General features: G+C 45.0%; 2 protein-coding genes across 3 annotated transcripts in view; one reads left to right on the top strand and one right to left on the bottom strand.

Annotated features, from left to right (window-relative positions):
• The window catches only part of TMEM255A (transmembrane protein 255A), a 56,185-nt gene extending 42,495 nt beyond the window's left edge, over positions 1–13,690 (top strand). For both annotated transcript variants that reach the window (XM_058713853.1, XM_058713855.1), the window contains 2 exons: positions 1,754–1,897; positions 11,306–13,690. In XM_058713853.1, the coding sequence (XP_058569836.1) occupies positions 1,754–1,897; positions 11,306–11,464 (303 nt within the window). In that variant the 3' untranslated portion in view covers positions 11,465–13,690. The remainder of the gene's footprint in view (positions 1–1,753; positions 1,898–11,305) is intronic.
• An 865-nt stretch (positions 13,691–14,555) lies between these two features.
• Positions 14,556–22,153, bottom strand: ZBTB33 (zinc finger and BTB domain containing 33). The gene is made up of 2 exons (XM_058713847.1): positions 22,017–22,153; positions 14,556–19,533 (listed from the first exon to the last, which is right to left on the bottom strand). Exon 2 carries the CDS (start codon positions 19,529–19,531, stop codon positions 17,513–17,515), a length of 2,019 nt encoding a protein of 672 aa, XP_058569830.1. The 5' UTR covers positions 19,532–19,533; positions 22,017–22,153; the 3' UTR covers positions 14,556–17,512.
• Positions 22,154–27,574: the final 5,421 nt, after the last annotated feature.

Here is a 27,574-nt window from a genome sequence, read left to right as displayed (position 1 = left end):
TGTGCCAAAAACAAAAGGGGATCGATATACTCTGCTTGGTCCTTCATGGGTTCTGTGTACTGCTAGGGTGTTGCCTTCCGCCGGCAGGGCCGGTGAGAAACACAGAAACACGTACCCTTCACGTGTGCATGAGAGCTCCTTAGCAAGCTTGCAACCTGCAGGAATCCTCACGACTTTTACAAACCCTTTGTGATTCGTCACATTTCCGTCACAGCAAGCGCAATAGCCTGCTCAGCCTTGTCGATGTGACGTGTTGTATTTTGGGCCTTATTCTTGTCTTTGTCTTTTTGGTTTTTGAAAACCACATAAATAAGTGATTTCAACTTTTCTATAGGTTTGAATGTTTCAAAATAATAAATTGGGGGGGAATGACACAAGTAATATACTATAAAAAAAAAAAAATAGAAGGGTGCCTGGGTGGCTCAGTCGGTTAAGTGCCCGACTCTGGATTTCGGCTCAGGTCATGATCTCACGGTTCGTGAGCCTGCTTGGCTCCCAAAACCTGCTTGGGATTCTCTCTCCCTCTCTCTGCCCCTTCCCCGCTCATGATCTCAAGGGGGTGCACTCTCTCCCAAAATAAATACATTTTTAAAAAACTCAAAAGAGAAATAGAGTGAAGGGTCCCCATATACCTCCTGATACTACTCCCCTCCCCAGAGATAACCACAGTTGACAGTCTATTTTGAATCTTTCCAGATGAATTTCTTTTCATTTACAAATGCACATAGGTACATAGTTGTTTGGGTCTTTGTTTTTACATAAATTGGGAATCATGCTATATTAATATAATAGTGGCTTTTTTAAGACTTGTTTTTTTCTGAGCAGTTTTAGGTTCACAACAAAATTAAGAGGAAGGTCCTCCCTGCCCCCACCCCCCGCATAGCCTCCCCCATTAACTACATCCCCAGCAGAGTGGTACATTTGTTATCAAGGACGAACTTCCCTACATTGACAAGTCATTATCACCCAAAGCCCATAGTTTCCCTTAGGGTTCACTCTTGGTGTGGTAATGCTATGGGTTTGGACATACATATAATGACATGTGTCCATAATTGTAATATCATACAGACTGGTTTCACTGCCCTAAAAATCCTCCGTGCTCTGCCTATTCATCCCCCCAACCGCAACCCCTGGCAACCACTGATCTTTCTACTGTGACCTTAGTTTTGCCAGTGACTTTTTAAAAAAATCTTTTGACGTTTGTTCATTTTTGAGAGGACAGAGTGCAAGTGCGGGAGGGGCAGAGAGAGAGGGAGGCACAGCATCTGAAGCAGGCTCCAGGCTCCGAGCTGTCAGCACGGAGCCCAACGTGGGGCTCGAACTCACGGACTGTGAGATCATGACCTGAGCAAAAGTCAGAGGCTTAACCAACTGAGCCACCCAGGCGCCCCTGCCAGTGACTGTTTTTTAATGTTTATTTTTTATTTTTGAGAGAGAGAGAGAGCTAGTGGGGGAGGGGCATGGAGAGAGGGAGACACAGAATCCGAAGCAGACTCCATGAACCTTGAGATCGTGACCTGAGTTTAACCGACTGAGCCACTCAGGCGCCCCGCCGGTGGTTTTTTTTTTTTGTTTTTTTTTTTTAATTTAACAATATATCCTGGACAACTTTCTCTGTCACTAAACATAGGTCCACATCATTGTCTGTTTATCAATAGCTGCATGTTATTCCACGGGCTAGATGTGCCAGTTTATTTAATCACTCTCCTGCTAACGAACGTTTATGTCGTTTCTAATTTGTGTTTTTCTACAGAACCCAACTCTGCCAGCACTGAACTGTTCTGTTGAAAATGCCCATCCAACTGTTTCTTACTATGCTCGTCCTCAAGTAGCATCGTATAATACCTACTACCATAGCCCTCCTCACCTGCCACCGTACTCTGCGTATGACTTTCAGGTATGCTTGGAGAGAAAAAGAACTCTCCATTATTCTTGCTGCCGTCCATGCTCTCTTGTGGTCTCCCTAATTATGGAAGCTCCCTAATATGTACGAGGTAGCCGGGCTCTGACCCTGATGGCCTCCAGCAGCCTGTGGGTACCAGTGACCAGCTTAAAGACAGCGGCAAGGTGAGATGGGAAAGACGGGGAGAGGAGGAGCTGGGATCAAGGTGTCCCAGGTTGCCTTGACCGGCACCCAGGAGATGACACTCATTAATGTGTCCGTATGGACTCCGGTCCAGCCGCGCATGGCTCTTCTCATTCCTCTGCCAGATAGAGAGACCTAGTCTGTTCTTTAGCACAAGGGACTCTGGCCACACAAGGGATTGAATGAAATCTGTAAGGAGGAAGAAGTTCCTTGTTTTTCTCCAGACTTCCTAACTAGGACTATACAGAGAAAGGTTTTGTTTTGGGGTTTTGTTGTTGTTGTTGTTGTTGTTGTTGTTTTTAGTAACACTCCTCGCCCCTTTTTTGCCTTGTTATTACATGGGTCAGAAATAGAGTTACCAAATTTGCGCTTTCCCCTTTCCCATTTGAGCTGAGGCTAAGCACAGAGAAACAGAACCAAGAAAGGCACTTAATTAAAAGGGATTCATGATGTGCTGAGCACTGGACTAGGCACTTCAGGAAAACAAGCAAAATGGTCTTTTAAACATTTACAGTGATTGTAAACCCTTGACCATAGAAGAAGGGGATTACATTGAAATCTGGTTAATTAAAAATTTGAGGACCAAAGGAAATACCTTTGAAAGGAGAGAAGCCCGTAATGAATTTGCTTTCACTGACTAAGGGTCCCTGAATGCTCCAAGGGGACATAAAAGCATGAGTGTTTGGGGGTGCTTCCAATTAAGCAGCCAGTTTGCAAATACAAAGCCCTCGGGCAACCTAATTTCAGCTTTCGATTAACAAAATAATTGAAACTAGAAAACCCCATTTTGTTGAATAAAGTGTACTTTTGTTTGGTCTAGATACTGTCGTGGGGGTCTAGGACTCTATTGCAATAGTAATAGATAACGTGAGCCTGGATGTGTTCGCTGTTACAAAATGCGGTACCAGAACAAGGTGGTGTCCCTTAAAGCTTGCGAAAAAAATTATGTTAGAACTTGTTCCAAAGCCTACAGTATTTACAGGTTAGACAACTGAGGGCACTTGTTACCCAGATAGGATACAGACTGGGAAACACAAATATGTTCAAAAAGGGCAGTGGGGCCCCTGGGTGGCTAAGTCGGTTAAGCGTCCAACTTGCGCTCGGGTCATGATCTCCAGGTTCATGAGTTTGAGCCCTGCATGGGGCTCTCTGCTGTCAGCACGGAGCCCGCTTCAGACCTTCAGTCTCCCTCTCTCTCTGCCCTTCCCCCGCTTGCGTGCACTTGCACTCTCTCTCTCAAAAATAAATAAACTTAAAAAATGTTAAGGGTATAGATCATTTCAGTAGTGATGGAGGCAAAAAGAGTCTTTTAAGAGAATACAGGGATGTGGACATTAACGCAGGAAGAAAAAGTAATAAAAAGTCATCCCAGGGGGTGCCCAGCTGCTCAGTCGGTACAGTGCGCAAGTCTTGATCCCAAGGTTGTGAGTTCAAGCCTCACGTTGGGCGTAGAGCATACTTTAAAAAAAAAAAAAAGTCATCCTGGGATAGAGGGGCCACAGACACATAAGTTCAGCCCAAGAGGCTGCCTCCATTTATTTTATATCGAGGTAAATTATGTTCATTACATTGACTTTAAGAATTTTCACTTTATAACGTACCCCTGAAGTAGGAACATTAATCTCCCTGGTTATGGTTGCTGCAAAAAAACAAAAGAGAGAGAGAGAGATTGAGAGATGGGAAGACTCTCTTTAGGGTATGGAGACATTTCTCTGTCCCTCCTTCCTTATTCAAATACTACCCCAGGGATGAAAACAAGATCGACAATGCCAGTGGTGACTCAGGCTGTTGGCTTCATTTCAATCAGGGTTTACTCTGTGTTCCCATGTGCCAGGCACTGTGCTAGGAGCTGTGGATATAAAGATTGATTGCATTAAGAGATCAGTTTTGGTGGGGGGGGGGGTGCCTGGGTGGCTCAGTCTGTTAGGCGTCCGACTTCAGCTCAGGTCATGATCTTGCGGTCCGTGGGTTCGAGCCCTGTGTCGGGCTCTTTGCTGATAGCGAGGAGGCTGGAGCCTGCTTCCCGTTCTGTGTCTCCCTCTCTCTCTGCCCCTCCCCTGCTCATGTTCCCTTGCTCTCAAAAATAAAATAAACATTTTTTTTAATCTTAAAAAAAAAGAGATCAGTCTAGGGACTTGATGGGGGGGGGTCAGGGGACAGCAGTGGAGACAAAAAATGTAAATAGACTGTTACCCAGAGTGCGATGGAAACCCAGAAACAGGGTCCCTAACCCAGCGAAGGGATCCAAATCTAGCCACCTAAGCCAAACCTACACGTGGGCTTATAGCACAGACGTCAGGGATTTGTGGAAGCCTCTGCTTTTTTATTTTTAATTTTTTAAAGTTTATTTATTTATTTTTGACAGACAGAGAGAGCAAGCAGGGCAGGGGCGGAGAGAGAGAGGAAGAGAGAGAATTTCAAGCAGGCGCCACACTGCCAGCACGGAGCCTGATGTGGGGCTCGAACACACACACCGTGAGCTCATGACCTGAGCTGAAACCAAGAGTCGGACGCTTAACCGACTGAGCCACCCAGGCGCCCCACGAAGCCTCTGCTTTTTAGTAACAGCTCCTATTCATTGAGCGCTGGTTATGCACCAAGCATTGTGTTGAGTGCTTTACAAGGGTCATCTTATTTAATCCTTTGAGGGAAACACTTTTGTCATTACCAGTGTCTTGTCCTTGGAGTCTGACTCTACAATTGGCTTCAAGAATTCTTTGGAGAAGCTATATATCTGAGCACAGCATAGATCTCTTCCCTGGTTAATTTTAGGATATTTATATTTTTTACTGACTTAAATTATGGGCTTCCTAATCATGACTCAGAAAGGGTCTCTAAAGAGTAAACTCTCTCTGATTAATTATGAAATTGCTCCTCCCTCCAGGGGCTGCTGGAATACCTCTTACACCTCTCTCGGTTCTTTTTCTAGATTCGAGCTGTCTTCGTGTTTCCTTTTTGGAGACCGTAGAGTTGTGTGGTGTGGGTTCTGAGTGATGTGTTTTTAAGCGATTTGTTTCTCTCTAGAACTTTTTTAAAAAATGATGGGGCACGTGCGTGGCTCAGTTGATTAAGCGTCCAACTGTGGCTCAGGTCATGATCTCACTGCTCATGGGTTCAAGTCCCGCATAGGGTTCTGTGCTGACAGCTCAGAGCCTGGAGCCTGCTTCTGATTCTGTGTCTCCCTCTCTCTCTGTCCCTCCCCTACTCACTCTCTCTCTCTCTCTCAAAAAAAAGGAGACATTTTTAAAATGTTTATTTATTTATTTTAAGAAAGAAAGAGAGCAAGCAGGGGAGGGGCAGAGAGAGAGAGAATCCCAAGCAGGCTCCACACTGTCAGCGTATATCCCGACTTCGGGCTCAGTCTCATGACCGTGAGATCATGACCTGAGCCGAGGTGGAGTCGGATGCTTAACCTACTGGGCCACCCAGGTGCCCCTCCCTCTAAAACTTAAATGGTGTGTTGGGATTGAGTTTTCTTTTGTTCACCAAGTTTAATTCCCTTATAGTTTCATAGGAGGAAATACCAGTCTCTACCCAGGAAGGCCAAGAGGATGGGGGAACATCTGCTTGGGCTCCCAGATAAATAGAAAGCAGCCAGCAAAACGCACACCAGCTCTGACGATAAAACCATCAGCAGCACGGACCCGCCCCTCCCCCCACCACACGCCAGAAAACCAGAGCTCCCTTCTGATCTTCTCAGATTGGAAAAGGGCCCAGAGTACAGCAGGAAAAGTGAACTTTCTAGACGTTTCTTCTGAATGACTTCCCTATTCTGGTCGTTTCCAAATAGGACTATATGTGACTTTGCGTTTGTTCCTTTTCACCCCAAGGCTGATGGAAGGGAGAGGAAAGAGACGCATAGGGTTTTGTTTTAACCCCTCAAAGTCATACCCTTATGAGGTGGCTGTCCAGTTAGAAAGCTTGGGAAACATTCCTTGTGGTCAGATGACTTCGCTCTGGTCGGATGGCCCCGAGGATGCTGTGAGTGCTGAGCTTGCAGAAGCAGGACTTTTGCAAACATTGGCCTCCAAGGTGTCCTTGCTGCTGCTTCTTTCCTCCTTCTCCCGCTCCTCCTCCTCCTCCTCCTCCTCCTCCTTCGTCTTCTTTTTGAGAGAGAGAGAGAGAGAGAGAGAAAGCATGAGCAGGGGAGGGGCAGGGAGAGAGAAGGAGAGAGAGGATCAAAAGCGGGCTCTGTGCTGACAGTTGCGAGTCTGATGAGGGGCTTAAACTCACGAACCCTGAGATCATGACCTTTGCCGAAGTCGGACGCTCAACCGACTGAGCCACCCAGGCGCCCCTAAGTTGTCCTGGCTTCTAATGAACTCCCCATCCCCCAAGGCAGGAAGGATAGAAATTGAGACTACCTTTGCCTCTTAGCTAATCTTCCCAATACTCACTTCTGTTGGCCGCCCCAATTCATTTCCCTACTACGCGTAACCTCAGTTTCAGCCAAGTAGTCCACATTCCATAGGGTGTAAAGCATCCGTTTCTACTCCTGCTGGGAAATTCAACCCAGCGTAGCTTTATGCAAACCCTCAAGGATTCCAGCCATCCTTCCCAGTCTGGCCTATTGGGCCAGCCCCCCTGCTTCACTCTAACCGTGGACTGGTTCCTCTCCCACCCACTTGTGTGTTGCCAAGTTTAGCCCAAAACAAAAGTCTCAGCCTGTGCAAAATGCAAATGCCTCTGTTTCTGCTCTTTATGAAATCACATGGGGGTCCATGAGATTTCATCTCAGCCACCAAACTGACCCACTAGAAATTGGGCCCGTTTATTTTTTTATTTTTAGAGAGAGAGAGTGTGTGCAAGTGTGTGTGTGTGGGGGGGGGAGAGAGTGACACAGAGAGACAGAGAGAGAGAGAGACAGAATCTTAAGCAGGTTCCACACTCAGGAGCCCGATGTGGGGCTCGATCCCACAACCCCAGGATCACTACCTGAGCTGAAATCAAGAGTCGGACACTCAGTTGACTGAGCCACCCAGGCACCCCAAAACTAGGCCCATTTGCTGAAAGGATTGCTTGGTCCGGGGGGAGGGGGGACAGCGTATGGCCCAGGTGGCCGAGAGCCTCAGAAGGTGGTAGCGGCTGCCACTCAACTGTTCTCTTTATTTTCCCTCTCCTACCAACTTTGTCTCTCTCTCTCTCTCTCTCTCTCTCTCTCTCGTTTCTGACCCATCCCCTTTTTTCTTCTTCTTGCTTTTATCCACTCTTCTCTCCATCTCCCCCGGCCTCGCTTTCTGGGGCAGCAACAGAAACCGAGGGGGCATGTAAAGAATCAAGAAAGCCTGGATTTTACCCTGGGGACACAGCATCTTCCGCTGTGACCTTGGTCACCTGGCCCGGGCACAGGGCTCTCTTCAGAGTCACTGCCTCCCAGTGCTCCCGAAAAGAGAGAGAAGCTCGTGCGACAGAAGGGCACGCTCGTCCTGGAGAGTGTGGGTCCGCCGCCCGGCAGACAGGGGGCAGGCTAGGGTGGGAGAGGAGAGCCGTGTGTGTGTCCTGACAGGGTGGCCCTCCTCTGGAAGCACCACCAGCCCGTGCCTCGCCTCCCCTGCTTCGGGAAGCTTGAATGCACCGACGTAGGCCCCGCAGTAGGCTATTTAGATGCTTTTCATGCTTTGTGGCTACAAGGGCTCAGAGCTCTGTTCTTCTGAACTGCCCGTCCCATTAGTGGAGTCGACTCCTAGGCAGGAGCCCAAATGCACCAGGCCAGCTCCCCAGCTGCAACAGAGCCAAATCCTTCCCAAGGTGCCTGCCTGTTGCTAGGAAACGACGCGCTGGTACTGTGGGCCCCACCCCCAGCCCCAAGGGTGTGTGGACTGCAGCCAGTTAGCTCCCCAGTCCTCCCATGTTATCCTTAAGAAGACTCCGGCGCCGCCGCCAAAGCCAAGCGAGAATCATCCCACCCCCGTCCGTCCGCTTGAATACTTCCCAGCCGCGAAAGTGAGAAGTGAAAACCAAAGGCTGTCGTGCCGCCCCCTTCTACCACCGCGTGCAACTGCCGCCCGCGGTGGCCTGTGCCTACCTCCCGGGACACAGCCGCCTCCTAGCCGCGCGGTGGGGAGCTTGCGCCTCCCGCCTGGGGCTGGCAGCGCCTAAAACCGGCCTGTAGCGGCATCCAGAAGGGCAGAGGACCGCGTCCCCGTGCGTGGGGACTCTTGTCCCCGCTGGGTTTTGCCCTCCTCTCCGGCGGAGAGGACAGTGCTCTTGGTTGAAGATGAGGGAGGGGGAAAAGGAGAGAGTTCTGTAGCGCAGAATGGAAGACGAGGCAGTCACCATACAAATGTCTTGGTTTTTTAAAGTTTATTTATTTGTTTGGAAAGAGGGACAGAGCACACGGGTGGGAGAGGGGCAGAGAGAGAGGGAGAGAGAGAGCATCCCAGGCAGCCTCCACGCTCAGCACAGAGCCCGACGCAGGGCTCCGAACCCACGAACTGTGAGATCATGACCTGAACTGAAATCAAGAGTCAGGCCCTTGGGGCACCTGGGTGGCTCAGTCCGTTAAGCGTCCGACTTCGGCTCAGGTTATGATCTCGTGGTTTGTGAGTTCGAACCCTGTGTCCGACTCTGTGCTGACAGCTCAGAGCCTGAAGCCTACTTCGGATTCTGTGTCCCCCTCTCTCTCTGCCCTCTGCTTGCGCTGTCTCTCTCTCTCTCTCTCTCTCTCGAAAAAGGAATAAACATTAAAAGAAGAAAATATTTAAAAAAAATAGATGCTTAGCCGGCTGAGCCACCCAGGTGCCCAAGTTGTTTTGTCTTTAAAGGCTCTGCAGTTTCTATGACCTTTGACGTTCCTGCACTCAGGGTGAAATAATAGATGGGGTGGGGGAGGTGGAGGGAATAATGGCACCTACATCTCTTGTCGGTCCCAGCGTTATGTGGACAGGTATTTCAGTGTCTCAAGCAACACCTAGAAACCTGGACATCCCTTTCTAAGGAGTGCAGGGGTGAGGACTGGGGATAAGGAGACTCACCCAGATGGTCTCAGGCTCCAGATATCTCATGTCAGCGGGGCACCTCAGGGGCCCAGTCGGTTAAGTGTCTGACTCTTGATCTCCTCTCAGGTCATGATCTCACGGTTCGTGAGTTCGAGCCCCGAATCAGGCTCTGCGCTGAGAGTGCAGAGACTGCTTGGGATTCTGTCTCTCCATGTCTCTGCCCCTCACCTGCTTGTGCTCTCTGTCAAAATAAATAAATAAACTTTAAAAAAGAAAAAGAGGGGCGCCTGGGTGGCTCGGTCGGATGAGCATCCGACTTCAGCTCAGGTTATGATCTCGTGGTTCATGAGTTTGAGCCCCGCGTCAGGCCCTGTGCTGACAGCTCAGAGCCTGGAGCCTGCTTCGGATTCTGGGTCTCCCTCGCTCTCTGCCCCTCCCCCACTCATGCTCTGTGTCTGTCTCTCAAAAATGAATAAACATTAACAAAATTTTAAAAAAGAAATATATAAAAAGAAATCTCATGTGGAGGCTGACTCTAGATTGCCCCACGCCTGGAAAAATGACATGATCCACTCAGACTCTGGCCAGGTGAACAAAGTAAAGGAACGACCATCCCAAACTGCACTTGAACTCTTGAGAAATTTTGGTGTAAGTGGGTCTTCCTAGAGCTAAGCCACGCCCGAAAACTGCAGTTCTCCACCCTGTCCATTGGTTTATTATGTGCACTCTTCCTGGGAGCCTAGAACTGGCCTCTGGCCTCCCGCCATCCCCGTACCCCCCTCCAGCCTTCACGCCTCAGCCACGTCCCGCCGCTGGAGCAAGGCGGCGATAGCTACAAGATGTGACTGTATTCTTTGCAAATGGATTTTATTTTTAAAACACATGCCAAGTTCATCTTCTGTAGTCCTGAGGTTACAGTCACTCATTCAACATGTATTGAGCACCTGCTACTTGCCAAGCACTGTTGTCAGGTCTGGGGGATACAGCAATGAACAAAACAGGCCAACTCTCCTTGAGCAGGAAAACCGTTCGGGTCAGGGGTCTATATATACATGGGCCAGGGAAAGAGAAGTAGCAAATGACTCCTCATGAGTTAATTCACTGTTTTTTTTATTTTTAACATTTATTCATTTTTGAGAATGAGAGAGACAGAGCATGAGCGGGGGAGGGGCAGAGAGCGAGGGAGACCCAGAATCCGAAACAGGCTCCAGGCTCTGAGCGGTCAGCACAGAGCCCGACGTGGGGTTCGAACTCACAGACCGCGAGCTCATGACCTGAGCCGAAGTCAGACGCTCAACCGACTGAGCCACCCAGGCGCCCCACTGTGTGTGTGGTTTTTTTAAATCTATATCCTCTCTCTTCCCAAAGACAACACAAAGTCACATTGAATCCTGTGTCTCTGCAACCTGACAAATCGCTCCTTGTGCTCGCTGTTGGTAGTCTCACCTCCATGCCCGTGTTCCTCTGCCCTCCCCTGAATTTGGGGGTGGTGGGCCACGAGTAAGATGAAACAGAAATTGCTGGACTTAAAAGAGCCCAGGTCCAAGACACCATTTAACCTCTCTGACCTTAGTTTCTGTTTTGTGTTTTGGTCTGCGAGATGGGCTCCGTGATATATTCTGGTAGCAAAGACTTTCCCAGGTATTACTGGCTTAACCTCAGATGTTCTTTTAAGTTTTCTTTATTTTTAAAATTATCTCTGAGAGAGTGAGAGAGCATGGGAGGGGCAGAGGGAGAGGGAGAGGGAGAGAGAGTGAATCCCAAGCAGGCTCTGCACTGTCATCGCAGAGCCCCATGCGGGGCTTGAACGGAGATCGTGACCTGAGCCGAAATCAAGAGTCGGACGCTTAACCGGCCGAGCCACCCAGGCTCCCACCTCAGATGTTCTTAAGGCCCGGAGCACCTTTGTTTCGGAGACTTAGCTGGGATGCTGTTGCCATAGCTCGAGGGAGGGGTAGCGAAGGCTTGGGTTGTGAACGTGGAAAAGGGAGTGGCGGGTTGGAGGGACGACACAGAAGCAGGAGCGACAAGAATCGGGAACTGGATGCAGGGCTCAAGGGGCCGGCAAGGAGGATGCCGTGCTGTCTGTGCGGGAGCTTTGTAGCGCGACTGGGAGAGAGAGTGGGACCAGCCCCCGCCCCTCGTGATCTTTGCGAGGTGTGGGAGCGCTCTGTGCTTCCGAACAGAAGCAAACGCGGTCCAAATGCGTTTTTAAATAACATGCACTTCGGAGGACTTGCCACCTGGCTGCCTAACCTGATGTTCTGTTTTTATCACACAGCATTCGGGTGTCTTTCCGTCCTCCCCTCCCTCCGGACTTTCTGATGAGCCCCAGTCCGCCTCGCCTTCGCCCAGCTACATGTGGTCCTCGAGCGCACCACCCCGCTACTCTCCACCCTATTACCCGCCTTTTGAAAAACCACCACCTTACAGCCCCTAAAGAGGAATGCCTGTTGGCTATCGAGATTATTGTGGCTTTTGTATTTCTGCTTTAGTGGAAGTGTGTAGGGTACAATGTTTAAGGTGTGATTCTTATGCATACGGTTTTACAGAGGCTTGCCAAGCCAGGGAAAGATAGGGATGAAGCTTCTGCGTCATCAGTGCAGAGCAGGGGTGGCTGGGCTGAACCCAGTGCTTCCAAGAAGGGCAGCAACACACTCTTTAAGCAAGGCTGCGGAGCCGTCCCAGCAAGAGGCGTGTCCCGCGCGGACCTGCATTTCCCACAGGCTTGGCGTCTGCGCTCTGCAGAAGCGTGGTCACCGCCTGTTTCACTTTGTGTAAATGCAGGGGCCTCCTCGGACGCTTGTAGATTGCCACCCTAGCACCTTGGTTGAAGCACCTGGCTTATGGGCCCTATCTTTCCCTACCGCCAACGTCGGTCCCTAAGGAAAATTTCCCAGATGATGGAGCTACGCAGTGGTTCCAACACAGAGCGTTCCGGCTAAGATTTTGTTTGCTTTTGTCTGGATGTTGAAAAACGCTGCCCGTATCTTGTACTCCTTTTCTTCTCCGTGAGTATTGTAAAAATGGCTGTTGTGATCATTCAGCTCAAGCTTTTGTTATCAGTACCTCCCAAAGGGAAAAGTGCAATATTCCCTCGACTAGCGGGAACAGGGTTGATTGTTTAGGAAGCACTGAAATACAAAGAGCGACATATGAAGTGCTGTGAGTAGATCTCAGTTCTACATCCGGTAACTTAGGAGACCGCGGTTCCACTGCAGGACGCGGTACTACAAAAGACATTTGCTACGGGAGATAGAAATCTGACGGTTAAAAATGCCAGATTAGGTTCTTGGGTGGTGATAGGAATTGTTACTAATCTTTGTGACTATTTAATCTCCAAATATTGTGCTTCAATCCCAGCAGACCGCACGTATCCTGCACCCCACCCCGAAAGAATCATCCTTTTTTGTGTGGAGACCAATCACGACAGTGTTCAAGATTATGAAAGTGTCACAATGCCGCTTTAAGTCTGCAAAACCTCAAAAGTCGCCAACCTGACAAATTCTTAAGTGTTACCGTAGATTTAAAAATCCATCTGGCACATTGTGGTAGGTGTTTGTACAGTTCTTTTAATTACACATAGCTTTAAACCATCAACCTGACGAATTTAACACTCTGGCACCCATGCCTTCAACTTCAGAATGAACACTTTCACTGCGATCTTACGCTAACCTGAGGATTGACTGATTTAAAGGCAGGCTGCTAATCCTACACTTGTATAATGTAAAAATACAGCGGCTACAGGAGGGTACCTAATTAGACAGTTCTGCAAACACAGAACACATACTGGAAAATTTTCCAGCCAATTTCGCTACCTCCCGACTTGATGGATTCGAGGTAGCAGGCAAATGCTGGTGCTCCCATCTACCTTGTAGACACCCAGCCATCGAGAATTAGCAAGGCGCGACAAGTGCACCCGCTGTTCACAAATCAATGTTTGCAAAGCATTCGGTTTAACTTCCAGCACCATGAATGATGTCTCATCCAGAGTTCAAATCGGGAAAACGAAAATGATCCTTTTGTGTTACGTAGAATTACTATTATTTTCTACACTTCTGAGCATATTAAATTCTATTGGATTTCAAAAAGGGACTAGTAACCAATTGACTTACTATACAAATACCAACTTGTAATACTCAGTGACATTTTTTGCCATTTACACTTTACCTTTTGCTTTAGTGAACGTGTCTGAGTATTTGATTTTTTAAAAGGCACCAGTACACAGTATATCCTACATTTATCACATTTCTTAAAGTGTTAAGACTCTGACTCATTTCTATGTATTTTTCTTACTTTACAAAATAACTTGAAACAGAATAGATTTTGTAACACTTAATTTGAGCAGCTTCTTTTTTTATTACATTGAATTCTATACAGTGCATGTTACCTTAGAAAAATTAATATTTGCTGCTTTACTCTTTTGCAAATACATTTGCTGTAATGAAGGAATTTCTATTTCCAATATGGACCTTGACTGCATTTTGTAATATTTACTGCTTTATTCCTAATTCTGCTTTAAAGTATTGAACTGGGCATGAAACATTAAAATATTAATCCAGAACCTGTATAAACTGGATGTTGCTTAAAATCTGTATCACTGCCATGTTGGAAACCCAGACTGCTTTTGTGATGTTTCAGATTAATAAAACTGTCCTCCTCCTTATTCACTTACGTGCGTCTTCATGGAAGGTACAAAAATATCACAGACACCCCAAAGCCAGTGACAGACAACAGCCTACTCACTTCGGACTAATGTGGCTCAAGATACCACAAGGATGCAATTAACCCACAAGCGAAATCTGTTAGAAGGTGGGGGGGGGGGGGGCGGGTGGCAGTAAAGTGTCATCCAGACTGAGAAGGCATTTTGAGACCAAACCAGGAAGCAGCAAGCCACTCCATTCGGCTTGGCTTCCAGAGTTTCCCTCTGGGCAACTTACTGGCTGGGGCCCGGGTGGGGGTGGGGGATGGAGCGGACGACAACCCAGGTGCTACGAAGCTGTCCTCCACAAAGTTCGGGCCTTAATCCACAGATTTTACAGAGCGTGGTGGTGAGGTCAAAGTGTAGTTTTATCTAAAGTGGTGCCATCTGTGTGCCAGAGGGGAGGGGAAGAAATGGTTAGCTCTGCTAGGTGTTTAAACAAGTTTAGGAAAGATCAAAACAAGCCTTCCTGCATTCTGGTCAGGACATATATTAACCTCCAAGGGGCCTGGACCATGTAGCCCCAAGGGAGGTCATCGCACAGACATGACTAAGCTGGAGAGCCAAAGATGGGAGTCGGTATTGTCAGCACTCCTACAAACCTAGGAGTTTTGTTATGCTGCCATCAGAAATACCCCCAGTCTCCTACTACAAAAACTGAAAAACAACAGAAGAGTAAAGTGTATACAATTTCCTTTTCTTAAGTAAGCTCTATGGCCAATGTGGGGCTTGAAGACCCCTGGCATGCTCTACCGACTGAAGCCAGCCAGGCGCCCCAAGTCTACATAATTTCTGAAAGATAATCTCGTAAAAAATACGCTCAAAAAAATCAGAATTATAACATTTTATTTTTGCCATAAGAAGCTCTATGAACTAATACCAGGTAATGGTTAATGAAAAGAACTTAAAGTCATATGACAGGGAAGATTGTACAAGTATGAACATTACAGTATTGGGTAGAGTCAGATGATGGACAGGTGAGGAAGCCAGTGCTGTTGAATTAACATTTAATCCTTTAGAATATGCATGCCTTGACAATACAAAATACCTTGACCATTTTTAACCATTTATCTTTTTGGTACAATGGAAAAAATTCATCAATTCCTCGTAGTAGTTGTATGGGGGGATCATTACCACCGAAACGATAATGATCATTTCAAATACGTTTTAAAGTAAATCTTGCAAGATTCTTATGGCATTTTAAAATCTTTGCTTACTTTGAGCATTTCATTTTCTATCATCTCTTTTAACAAAATGTTATTTCAAACAGTTTCTATCCAGAACATTTACAGGTAATTTAGCACAGGAGCAAACTTGAAGCCAACTTAAAAGAAAAAAAGAAGGGATCTAATAGCCAGAAAACTAAATATTAAATAGGAAAACACCATGTTAAGTTTTAAACAGAATCTTGCTACAGATTTCCAACCCAATGAATCCTGGGGGTGAATGGTTTCAGCCCCGAACGAGTATGCCACACGAATTCTGAACTTTGGATATAGAAACTTCTTGAAGACCCTGACATACATCGCAGGGAAGAGTCTTCTGGCAAAAATACAAGTTAATTTTCCAGTTTTCCTTCTCCCAAGAAACTCTAGAAGATACCTTCATTAGGCACAGAGTTTAAGTTTTATATTCAGAATTTACATAGAGCACAGCAGCAGCAAATAGTTAGATCCGTATTACTCAAAATGGAGAGTTTTCCATTACAGAACTGGTTTGTCATAATAGCCTTGTAGAAACTCTCAAGTTTTGTTACGATCAACTCGTTTTCTTAGCAGTTGAGTTTGAAAGTTCTGGAAGTTCTGCTGGCATCGGTATCATTCACACTTGCTGAAGTAATGATGTCTAACTGGTAAAACAACATTAATGAAACTCAAACAGATTTCCACTGAAAATATTTCCGAGTGCACCGTATAGTCAAAAAGTAATGTTGTCAATATCCACACAGAAATTAAACAGATATTGTGATTCCGGAGATCACAGTCTTAAATTGTAAGGTAACTTAAAAATCTTCCAAGGATTAGCTTACAAAATGGTTTGAAGGTCTAGACTCACAGAACAGGAAACAGTCAGATGCACATCACTCTAGCCCTCTGTAAGCAAACCATTATAATATTTTTCTTTCTTCTTGTATTATTGCAAATACGGAGGCCTGAGACCCTCCACTGCCAACTGAAACACTGAAACCATTATCTTCAAATCTAGCTCGCCATCAGAAGAATGATGCATACATGAGAAATTATGATTAAAGCTTTAAGTTCCGAGTCAAGAAATAGACTATTTTTAAAAATACGTGGTTAAAGAGAAGAAAATATCTATGTTGAATTAAGAAATATTTAAGCAAGGTTACAAATGACTAACAACTATGCACAACAATCTTTTTTAGTATCTATTAATTTTTTTCCTTTGCAAAAAGTAATTTACAGAAGTTCAACAAGTTAATCCTGTTACAAAGGCTAGGCTATACATTTGTTCCAACCTGCTTCCTTTTAGTACTAGCACTTCAGTGAGTTTTGACTTTATTTTCTAAGTGTTTAAATAGGTGTCATTTTAAAAGGAAGAAAGGTATACTTATTGTTCTCAAGAGAAATGGGAATCAACAAGCCTCTAGAACATTCCATATACAGTTTCTGATTGCTATAATATTGCAGCACTTTGCAGATGGAATGGAACTTAACTTCAGAAGGGGTAACAACCTAAAAGGTCTTGCCGAAAGGAAAATACTAGATCACGGATTCAACTATTTCAAACAAAAACTTCCTATTAGAAATTCTAAGTAATATGAACATTTAAAAATATATACCAGTAGCCTCCCGCCTAAAATATGTAGGAGTCTCATTTATGGAATCTATCATTTATAAAGATTTATACATAATGAAAGATTTATTTGGTGGCTTTCAAATTCAAACTTTGAAATTTCTCAAGGGAATATTTTTAACCATAGGAACAAAAAGGAAATCACCATTCACCTCCGCTCTCTATCACGTTAGAACACAGAATTCAAAACAAACCAACAGAACTCTTCCTCTCCTCCAGTCTGCAATACAGAGATTTGTTTTCCGTGAACACTTTCGCCCATGGAGACCACACTGCAAAGGTATATATATACAGTAGTCCAGCCACCAAAGTCCTTTCCAGACAATGGCAAGAAAAGTGAAACTTACAACTTAACTCTAATGAACTAAAAACTCTTTCTTCAGATGAGACACTTGTCTGCATGGCCATCTTCATGGCGGGAGGGAGGCAGGAGGTTGCTATCCATTTGGACTAGCAGAATACACAACCAAGCAGAGACTTATTCTGAAATTTTCCAGAACAACTTTAGAAGTTCTTGTTTACTTTTTATGCCATATCCAAAACACAACACACATTTATAGTCTCAATATTAACAAAATTGAGAATTCAGCAGTAAAGTGCTAACATGGAAGGGGAAAGTTGGAAGATATACTAGGGTAAGCTAATAACTCCAGTTATTTTTAAAGAACATTCAGACTGCTTCAAAATTCTATTCAGGAAACTATCTCTCCAAGCTTTTGTTGTTTGCCTCTTAAAAATGAGCTGAAAGAGAACTATATAAACAGATACTTGGGAGGGGGGGAAACTTCTCAATCTCTACTCAAACTTTCGGAACGATTTGCTTCTAAAAATTATCAACAAATAATCCAAGTAGACTGCCTTCAGATGGCGTGGCAGATCAAATTAACTCGTTTTCACCTTAATTTGTGTTACAGGTTTTCTGAAACCCTTGCCCCTTAATGCAAACCAGAGTTTCTGATACTTCCAAATTCAGTAAGATTCAGGTATTATAAATTCAAACTCAGTACTGCCATCTGTTACATTCTGTTTAAAAATGGAATCATTTTCCTGCTGAATAAAAATGTCTTCCCAGGTCATTGGCTTGTTCTGAGGAGTAGATGCGGCCCCTACGGCAGGTTCTTTCCCATCATCAACCTTATACCCAATACCATCATCCTTCATTACAGGCATAGAGCCTGACCTATCAGAAAGATACGCATATTGTCTGATCTGTAAGGACCTGCACGGATGTAAACGATAAAGCTTTGCGTCCCCGGAAGGGTCCTGACTATGAACTGACTTTATGTGTGAAGACATAAACTGATAGTTGATGAAAGATTTGCCACAGGCCAAACACTGATACCTTCGCTCCCCCGTGTGATGGATTTCATGTTTTGTGCGATATTCTGCCAGAGGAAATACCTTCTCACAGTAACGGCAAGGATACTTCTTCTCCCAAGAATGAATGTTAAAATGTCTCCGCAAGCTTGTCAGACAGACATAGGACCTCTTGCACACAATACAGATATAATAGACCCTCCCATCTACTATTAACTCATAGTGATCATCGTGTTTTACTTTCATACGCTTGTTTGCCGTCTCACCGCTAGATGTTTTTGGTATCTCATTCTCAAGTCTGGCCTCCCCTTCATCAGGGTCATCTTTGACTGGGATCACTATGTCATAAGTATCTTCACCGATATTTGCGTAAACCTTGCAACCCGTTGACAAGCCTTCAATCTCAGTGGCTGTATCTAAAGTAATGATCTTCTGACCCTCCATTAGATGCTTTGATCCTAAACCTGCATCGTTAGTGTTTCTGGTAATTATATCTGAAATCTTTAAAGAATTAGAAAGTGGCTCTTGCAGAAGTGTAGGAACCTGCATCTTCTGTATCAATGGTCCATCAAAAGTGGCATTCGGGGGGATTTCAGCCTGTGGGACCAAAGATGTATTACTGACGGCCGAATCTGGACTGGAGCTAATAGTGTCATCATCATCATCTATAATTTCCTCCTCCTCCTCTTCATTGGCCTTGCTTCCTGTTAAAATAGCACTGTTTGGTGTCTGCGGATTCTGCACAAGTAAATTGATCGAAGGAGACATATGATTTGGAAGTGAAGAACTGACATTTGGTGGTGTAGTAAGTGGTGTCTGATTTAACAGAATAATGTTGGGAGTCAGATGTGTCGGGGCTGAAGACACCAGCAATTTTTCACTTCCTTGTGTCTGGCTCAGAGTTGCCTGATTCACAGCAGTAGGAAGTTTCTGAGTAGGTGTGACATTTGGTAAAGGGGGAGAGTTATTACTAGCACCGGGAGCAACATCTGAAATAGCAACGGAACCTGGGTTAGGCTGGACCTGTGTCACTGCATTGGTACTCGGCAAAGTCTCCTTTGCGGGCAGAATCTCAGAGCAGAAAATGACATCATCGTCATCATCGTCTGAATCGGTAACAATTATCTTTTTTGTCTCATAATCTTCAGCAGATAAGGAAAAAGACTCTGTTATAATAGGCATTATAGTGGCCCCGTTATCTTGGGCTTCATCTTTTGATTTTGGCATTTCAAGGTTCTTGTCACCAGAACCAGGTGGTAAGGTCTCTGCATTACCATCCTGAGCTGTACCTGAGATGCTTTTAACCTGTGACAATGGGACACCAAGCTCTGCTATAAATTTAACCCCTAACAACTGTCCTGATTTAATCAGCTCATCAAGTAAATCTGATCTAACACGAACGATTTTAGAACTATAGATATAATTGAGAATTTCTGCAAAGATCTCTGCTCTTATAAAGCTCAGTTCAACAACTTGCCCAGCAACCGAGAAGAGCTGATGGAAGTAAGTACTAGAAGCTGAGAGAATATTCCTGTGGGCCCGGAATTTTCGGTCTTCCACGATGACGGTAACATCACAGAAGAGTCCACGGCCACGCTGCTCATTCAAGGAGTTCAGCAGACTGCCAGAGTATTGAATGTCTGTAGCCGAAATCAGTTTTCTACTCTCCATGCCTATAAGAGAAAGGGAGGAGGAGGGGGTGGGAGAAGATTAGAAAAGAAAAACAAAAGTACTTTATCATTCAGAATGTAAGCTACAGCATGGCGTCGGCGTCACAGGCATCAGGTTTTAACTGAAGGTTGGCCTAACTTTTTGGCTTGTATATAAATTATTCACGCAGGCTGGTTTCTGGACCATGTAACAAATCTCATGACTTCTCCCCGAGAAGAGACAAGCAAGTTTTTAACTGATCTACAGATTTGAATAGTAATATCTCTTCCTCTGAATCTCAGATACATGCATCACCACTGAGAATTTCTTAAGATTAGAATGAATTTTCTTGGTTCCATTTTTTGGGTTTTGTCCTCAAGAAGAGTTAAGAGTTCATTTTTAACGGTCTTAAAACTTTATGAAGTCTTCGTCGTGAACACACAGAAGTTATTCCACCTGTAAATGAATGATTTCAGTGTCAGAGGAGCTTGGTGTGTGCAATATCCATTCTATACTTTCTAAATTTTAACTCATCTTTAAGAACATATTCAAAAGCTACTCCCTGCAGCCAGAAACTGAATTAGTGTTTATCAACCCTGACAATCATTACCTCTAGACTGCCCATTATTTTTCTGTTCTTATTTAAATTGGAGTGCCACATCTAGATAAACTATGAAACACTTTTTTTTTTTTTACCTTCTCCCCTCTCCTCATCCTCCTTGCCCCTTCCCCTCACCTCTCTACTCTTACAATCTCCAGAGGTGACTTGTAAAGAGTTTCAAGTGAAGTCAACAGATGCTACTGTGAAAAAATAAGACTAAGGACAAGTCACCATTTCTTAATGCTTATTTGCATGAAAACACAAAACATTTCAATTTGTTGGTAAAGAATTATGGGCAGCCGTAGGAGAACTTTTTTATACCTGATGTGTTAGTGACAATGAAAACAGAAACTTACTGGAACAGAGCGGACAGTTACTCTAGAAAAAGGGAGCGGGATGTCAGTAAAGAGCAATGCTGTGTACCACCCCCCAAACATTCTTTTTTTGCATGTTCCAGAACATACTCCTGGTAATAAGGATGCGGAGTTGTTTAAAACGCATACATGTATTAAATATATTATTTAGCTTTTACGTATTTATCTTTCATATATTTTATGTACAAACAATTAGCTGATAAGTACTTTACGTAAACACACACACATACACACACACACACACACACACACACACACACACTTTTATTGCTAATATTCTTTCCCTTTAAAGTTACCAAAACACTACCACTGTCATCACAGTGCTTAAGTTATATACACGTGGAGGGCAGGGCATCTCAAGCCTCTTCGAAATTTTCAAAATTACAGCTTAAAAACAAAAAGTAGGCAAAAAGCCTAGAAATGAGGATTTCAAACACCATCCGTTATAAGGCGTTGCTCGTTTAACAGTACCAAGGATTTCCAGGTGACCATAAAGGCATTCATCAGAGAGGGTGACCTTTGGACAGCGAGCCAGCAACCAGGGCTTCCGAAATATGGGGATTTCGACAGAAGTCGCTGCTAAGTGGGTAGACAGGTTTTTCGGAATCCGATTTTTGTCGTTTGCAAACGGGTTCCTGGAACGGGGTAATGCATCGAACGTACGTGTCCAGGTGACACTGGGGACTGGTTTCATTTTGTGTGGCTTTCCTCCCGCTTCTCCCCGTCAGGGTGGGCCCGGGAACCGCACAGATCGCTCTGAACCCTCCCCACGAGCTGCGAGCTGCCCAAGGAAAAGCCATTCCGCGTCACTGTGAGGCAAACCCCAGACCGAGGGCAGGTGAAGGTGGAAAAGCGAGAAACGCCATCCGCGAGGGAGTCAAGCCGACACGCGGCTCCCTGCGGCAGCTGCACCCCATCTTCCTTACTCCACCCCCTCTTCCCCATTTGCGCCCGGCCGGCTGCAACCGACGTTTTTCACCCCAATTCACGCGAAAAGGCAGCGTCCCGGAAATCCAGGAGGAGCTACGACCGGCACGGCGAGGGCAGGGGTCCTCCGGCGAGCCGGGGAAAGTGGAAGGTGGCGAACGCGAGGGTGGGGTGTTGGGAGGGGATGAGGCCAAGCGGGCGGCATTGTTATGCCCCGGGAAGGGGACGGAAGGGGAGGATGGGCCGGGCAGAAAAGCTCTAAATCAAAGTAGGGGCTAGGAGGAGAAAAAGCAGGCACAAAAAGCCAGGCGGAGGGCGAGGGAAAAGCCAAGTGGGTCCCCGCGGCGGGCTCCCCACGCGCCGGGCCTACCCGGGGAACCGGCGGCCCCCCGGCCCCTGACGGCGGAGGGGACCGCGCCGCGGCCCTCCGGGCTCGTCCCCTCCTTCACTCCCGGGCCCACACAAAGAAAGGGCCGGAGGAGCGGAGCCTCCGACTCCGCCGCTTCCTGGTTCAAGTGAGGAGAATGCAAACGCAGGCGCGGCCCGGCGACGGAGGCAGCGGGCGCGCTCCCTCGCCTCTCCCGGCGCCCGGCCGGGTCCTCACCTGCTTCCCGGCGCCGCCGCTTCTCCTCGTCGGGCCGCGCGGACGGGTGGGAACCCTCCAACAACCAGAAGCTGGACTCCGTGGCGATTCGGCTGCTTCTTCAAACGTCGCTCCAGTCTTGGTCGACGTCGACGCGGCTGCCGCCACCGCTGCTACAGCTGCCCCACGCCGCCGACAGAGGGCACAGCGCGGGGGCGCCTTCCACTTCGGCGCCCTCCTCCTCCGAACGCGGTTCGGGCCTTTCCGGAAGGGCCCGAGCTCCCGGCGGCCGCGCTTCGGCGGCCGCGCGTCGGCGTCCCGCTCTGCCTTCGGCTCCTTCCGCAGGGGGCGGAGTGAGACTGGGAAGCTCTGGGAGCGTTCGGCCCTTTCCGGAGGGCGAAAGGGTGGGAAAAAAGGAAGGGAAAGATGGGGTCATGCCGGCACCCGCGTGGGATGGGAGGGAAGCGAGTCGCTTTCACCTAGATTCGGCGCCAGCCTCTAGGGCGTAAAAACTTTTAGAGACTGTACGAGTTTGCGAGTTGGAAGCTGCTCGATCAGCCCGTTTCTTGGATGCTAAGCCACCTTGAAATACAATCTGAATACATATGATAAAATCAAATGGATCGACTCAGGATGATTCAGGTTTCTAGGATAACAAGTTGATAACGACATCACAGTACTATTTTTAAGAAATAAATCTAGTGTTTGGACACCAGGCTGTCTTCGTAATTTAATACTAAATGAAGCGGTACTATCTTAAATTCCTTCGTTTCAGCTATCGTTTACTGACCACCTGTCTGAGCTATACCAAACCTCAGGTTGCGTGGAATACAAAAATGAGTAGGCCAAGGTCTCCCTTTCCAAAGAGCTCAGTAGATGGGTACACAAACATCGACAAAAGTATTTGTGCAACGTACAGAACACAGAGAAGGAAACAGCAACTAAATATTCCTGTTTGAGCTGTATATCTTGAAAGACGAATAAATTAATACTTGCATTGTTAATTTATTATTTTTATTTACATAGCATTTCCTCCTCAGAGGGTTTTAGTGTCTGACACATAGTCGGGTGTTCAATAATTGTTTAATAAATAAATGCATGAATGAGTTGTAATTTTTTAAAACTCTCCGGTAATACATTTCTGAGTACCATGATGAATGAAGAAACAGAATGGGTGTTTGTAGAGCAAAATATTTCCTTTTAGGCTGATTATTGATCGTATCCAACTAAGGAGCCAAAATAGTGGCTTTTTTCTTCAACAATTAAGGCCATTCACTACCTTCATTTTCTTTTTTAAAAAATATGTATAGGAGGGGGGCCTGGGTGGCTCAGTCGGTTAGTCCAACTTCGACTCAGGTCGTGATCTCACTGTTGGTGATCTCTCTGATGGTGCGGAGCCATGTATGTTTATTTTTGAGGGATATATATATGTATATGGTAATATTGTAACCATTCCTCAAAACTTGAATTTGCACCTATTTACCTTTCAGTCAGAATCCCTGTGCTTCCTTGCTACAAAAATCTTGCTGAAAATGTCAGCATATTCCAGGATGAAAATCTAACTGTATTTAATTTTCTTTAACATGAAATTGGACAAGAATGTCACCATCGATCCATCCCTAATCTATTCTACATTCTCCTCAATAAAGTAAAGCCACATAGTAAAATATAAAAGTGGTGTATCAAAAAAAAACCCCTAAGTGGTGTATTAGAGTTGTATTTTCCCATGGAAACAAGAAATTCACATGAAATTCCTTAGGCTCTTCCAGATTTTGTAATGTGAGAAACTAATGTGAGAATTACTGCATTGTTGGTTTTTTATTTTAATTAGGACTTAAAATTATGAGTTCCATTGTTTAATATAAAGACATTTCACAGGAAATAGGAGTCCACTGTTATAAAGGAAACTAAAGTAGAAGGTAGTATTTTCCTGGAATTGAGTACTTAACAACATAAACAAAATGAGTTAGCAGATTTAACAAACTAGTTAGCAGATTAATGACCATTTTCCTGAGTCATCCTCTCCCAAAATTCAGTAGCAAAAAAAAAAAAAAAAAAAAAAAAAATGTTTTTAGGAACTAGGACAAAGTACTTCTTGAAAATTTAGGACCTATTTACCTTTCAGTAGCTTAGTTGACAAAAAACTAAAATGAGACATCTATTTGAAATACGGATCACAGTGGCAGTAGCTGCGGTCTTGGTCTTCATACCAAGTGTCGGTTGGTTACCTCTCAGTAAACTGGAAGATGCAACACAGTTTCTTTTGCAACAGCATTAATAGCACCAAGGCCACCAGAAGAACTGCCTTGCCTTTCCCCCTTTCCTGAAAGGGCTTTAAAAATGTGGAGCCCACATAGGAAACCTCTTCTCTTCTGGCCGTGTCCCTCCCCACACACCCCTCACCAGCCCAGAAAAAAAAAAAAAGCTAAACTAAAATTTAAAAGCTACTGGGGTGACTTGGTGGCTACGTCGGCTAGGGGTCTGATGTTAGCTCAGGTCATGATCTCATGGTTTGTGAGCCCAAGCCCCTTACTGGGCTCTGTGCTGACAGTGCAGAGCCTGCTTGGGATTCTGTCTCTCTCCTTCTCTCTCTGCCCCTCCTGCACTCTCTCTCAAAATAAAAAAAATAAAATAAAATAAAATAAAATAAAATAAAACAAAATCTACCTATAACTAAAGGGGTTTCAATGATCAGGAAAGGAAGTTCCTTGTAGGAAAGCAGAGCAGACCAAGAAATTTGAGTGCCCTTAATAATTGCGTTTCAGACAAGGTAATTGGAAAGTTTGGTTAATTTTCTGTTTCTTGACAAGTTATTTCACCTTTCACTTCCTTTATATCTGCAGGCTTAATCCTGCTTGAAATGACCCAGGAGATTTTAAAGAACAGATTTGGAGGTTATCAACTGCTTCACATTCCAGAAAGGTTTTTGATTGGCTGATTATGGACTCAGGGTGTATACCCACATTGTCAGTGTTTGCCTTGTTTGAACTTGATTAGGAATTCCACGAGGACAGCAACTGTCCTCTCCTGTGTCAAAATGCTGAGAATCTTGTGGGTGCTTAATACATATTCTGTTGATGATGCTAAAAGATTTTTAAAATGGCATTCATCAAGTCCTAGAGCCTTTCCTCAGAGTTTGCTTAGTTTCACAGAGTTAGAAAGCTCACTGCACAAGTAGAAGAAACCACAGTAAGGTAGAGCAGGAAAACGAAGACTAGAGGAGCAGATGTGAATGGGTTAGGATTCTGATACGGCCACTCAATAGCTGTGTGACCTTGAGCCTGATTATTCATCTGTAAAATAGAGATAATAATACCTTCCCACAGAATTGTTTTGAGTTTCAGTTTCCAAAATATGACATGCACGGGCGCCTGGGTGGCGCAGTCGGTTAAGCGTCCGACTTCAGCCAGGTCACGATCTCGCGGTCCGTGAGTTCGAGCCCCGCATCAGGCTCTGGGCTGATGGCTCGGAGCCTGGAGCCTGTTTCCGATTCTGTGTCTCCCTCTCTCTCTGCCCCTCCCCCGTTCATGCTCTGTCTCTCTCTGTCCCAAAAATAAATAAAAAACGTTGAAAAAAAAATTTTTTTTAAACAAAATATGACATGCTGTTTACCGCTTCCATGTCTGTGCCTAGAACCCTGCACTTGGAGTAACCATCCCTTTCATAGCCACACACTTTGCCTCTCCTGTTATTTGGTAAGTGCCTGGTCTTCCAGAAAGATGCAACTCAAGCAGTAACTTTCTTGTGGAGCTGGCCTGGATCTAATAAATGGTAGGTAGATATGGCTACTTAATGTTGAATGAAGGAGTGTCAGGTACCCAATAAGTGCTAAATATACATTTGCTTGTTCATCTGTATCCCCTTTTCTGCTTAATCCTAACAATTTTCTCTTTAAGTGACATGTTTGATACTGCTGGTTCTCTCATTCTTCTTAAAACCTCTTAAAGTCAATTGGATAGGGATAGATAGCCCTCCTACTCAGAAAGAGGAAGTGGACAATTGCTGACAAGAATACGATCTACCAAACAAAACAACCATCACCACCACCAGGTAGCATATTTCAAATATGAAAAAAAAATTGAGGGAATATACTCCCCATGAGTTCTTTGTGAAAAATTACTCAGCAACGTGAAATCAAATCAAGTAAGACATGTGTCAAAATAAAAAAATTAAGAACAGACATTTTGCAGCAAGCCAATCTATTTAAACGGAGGACTAAGACCAAATGACAAGGTTGATGATGAATATGTGACAAAATGAAACCGTTCTAAACCCTGACACAATAAAAATCCATTCGTTCATATGTTTGTTCAATACATATCATTTAATACCCACTCTGTGCCAGGCAATGTGGTAGGCAGTGTGGATATAGTCTGCAAGACGAAGTCCCAGTCTTCATGAAACTTAGATTCTAATGGGAAAGACATACCATAGATGTTTGTGTCTGTATCATCTAAATGTATAATATCAGATAGCAATGTGACATGTGAGGAAAAATAAACAGCGTAAAGGGTTGGAGAACTTTGAGGGCGCTATTGTAAATAGTGTGGTCGGGGAAGGCTTCTCTGAAAAGATGGTGAATGAGCAAACAACAGAATGAACTAAGGGGAAAGAGCTATGAAAATATCCGAGGAAGAACATTCTAGGCAGTGGAACGCGTCAATGCCCTTCAATCAAAGATCACTGGGCACATGCCCGTAGTTGACAAGTTGAGTTCATTATTCTTTACAGGGAGGGAGAAGGCACACCATAGGCAAGTGTGGGGTGTTTCAGTAAGAGGACATTAGAAAGAACCTATTGTATTATTTGGGCGACTTAGGGGGATGATCTAAGGAAGAGGGAGTTCACTCTAGATCAGTTGCTGTCAGGATGCAGGGACAATTGTACCATTGGGCACTTCAGTACATCTTAACTCTAGGGAGGGCAGAAGAGAACAGGAATAAAGCTGTAATTGATAAAGTAGCAGTCACCCATTTTGGCTAAGAGAGGGGGGTGTTTGGTGTTTTCTGAGTGACACAGTGACCTTTTTTAGCTATGATTAGACAAAATTATAAATTGGCTTTGTTTTGTCTCACTTCATCAATCTCCTAGTGACTTCTTAAGTTAATGTTGTGTGAGTTTATGTCCAACAGAAGATCATGGCCTGAGCGTTCTGCTACCTTGCAGATACCAGGGGCGGCCTCCCCCTTCCCCTTCTGAAACAGCAAATGAAAAACTATAAGGAATAAAATTAACAAGTGGTGGCGGAGGTACAATAGTGACCTTCTCTGCAACAAAAATTAGCCATTTAATACTGTACTATTATTGTATGGGACATACTTAAACTAAAACATTGTTCGTTGTTTATCTGAAATTCAAATGTAAGTGGGCCTACTGTATTTTTTCTCTTTGCTAAATATGACAAGACTAAGATAAACACACTGTCAGCTGCGTAGAAATACTTTGAATACTTTGTGCTTTTTCTTCCCATTCCCCATTTAGTTTTGTTTTGTTTTGTTTTTAATTCAGGATATCCTCAGGGAAAAAAATATGTTATTCCATTTGAGCCATTCCGAAATATTATACATGCATATGTATAC

Source organism: Neofelis nebulosa, chromosome X (genome assembly GCF_028018385.1).
Source record: "Neofelis nebulosa isolate mNeoNeb1 chromosome X, mNeoNeb1.pri, whole genome shotgun sequence".
Classification (NCBI taxonomy): Eukaryota; Metazoa; Chordata; class Mammalia; order Carnivora; family Felidae; genus Neofelis; species Neofelis nebulosa.
The sequence above is the reverse complement of the archived record's forward strand: the minus strand, read 5'-3'. Positions and strand labels throughout refer to the sequence as shown.

Excerpts from the sequence above, each read along its gene's own strand:
- ZBTB33 (XM_058713847.1), bottom strand. The coding sequence starts at position 19,531 with ATGGAGAGTAGAAAACTGATTTCGGCTACAGACATTCAATACTCTGGC.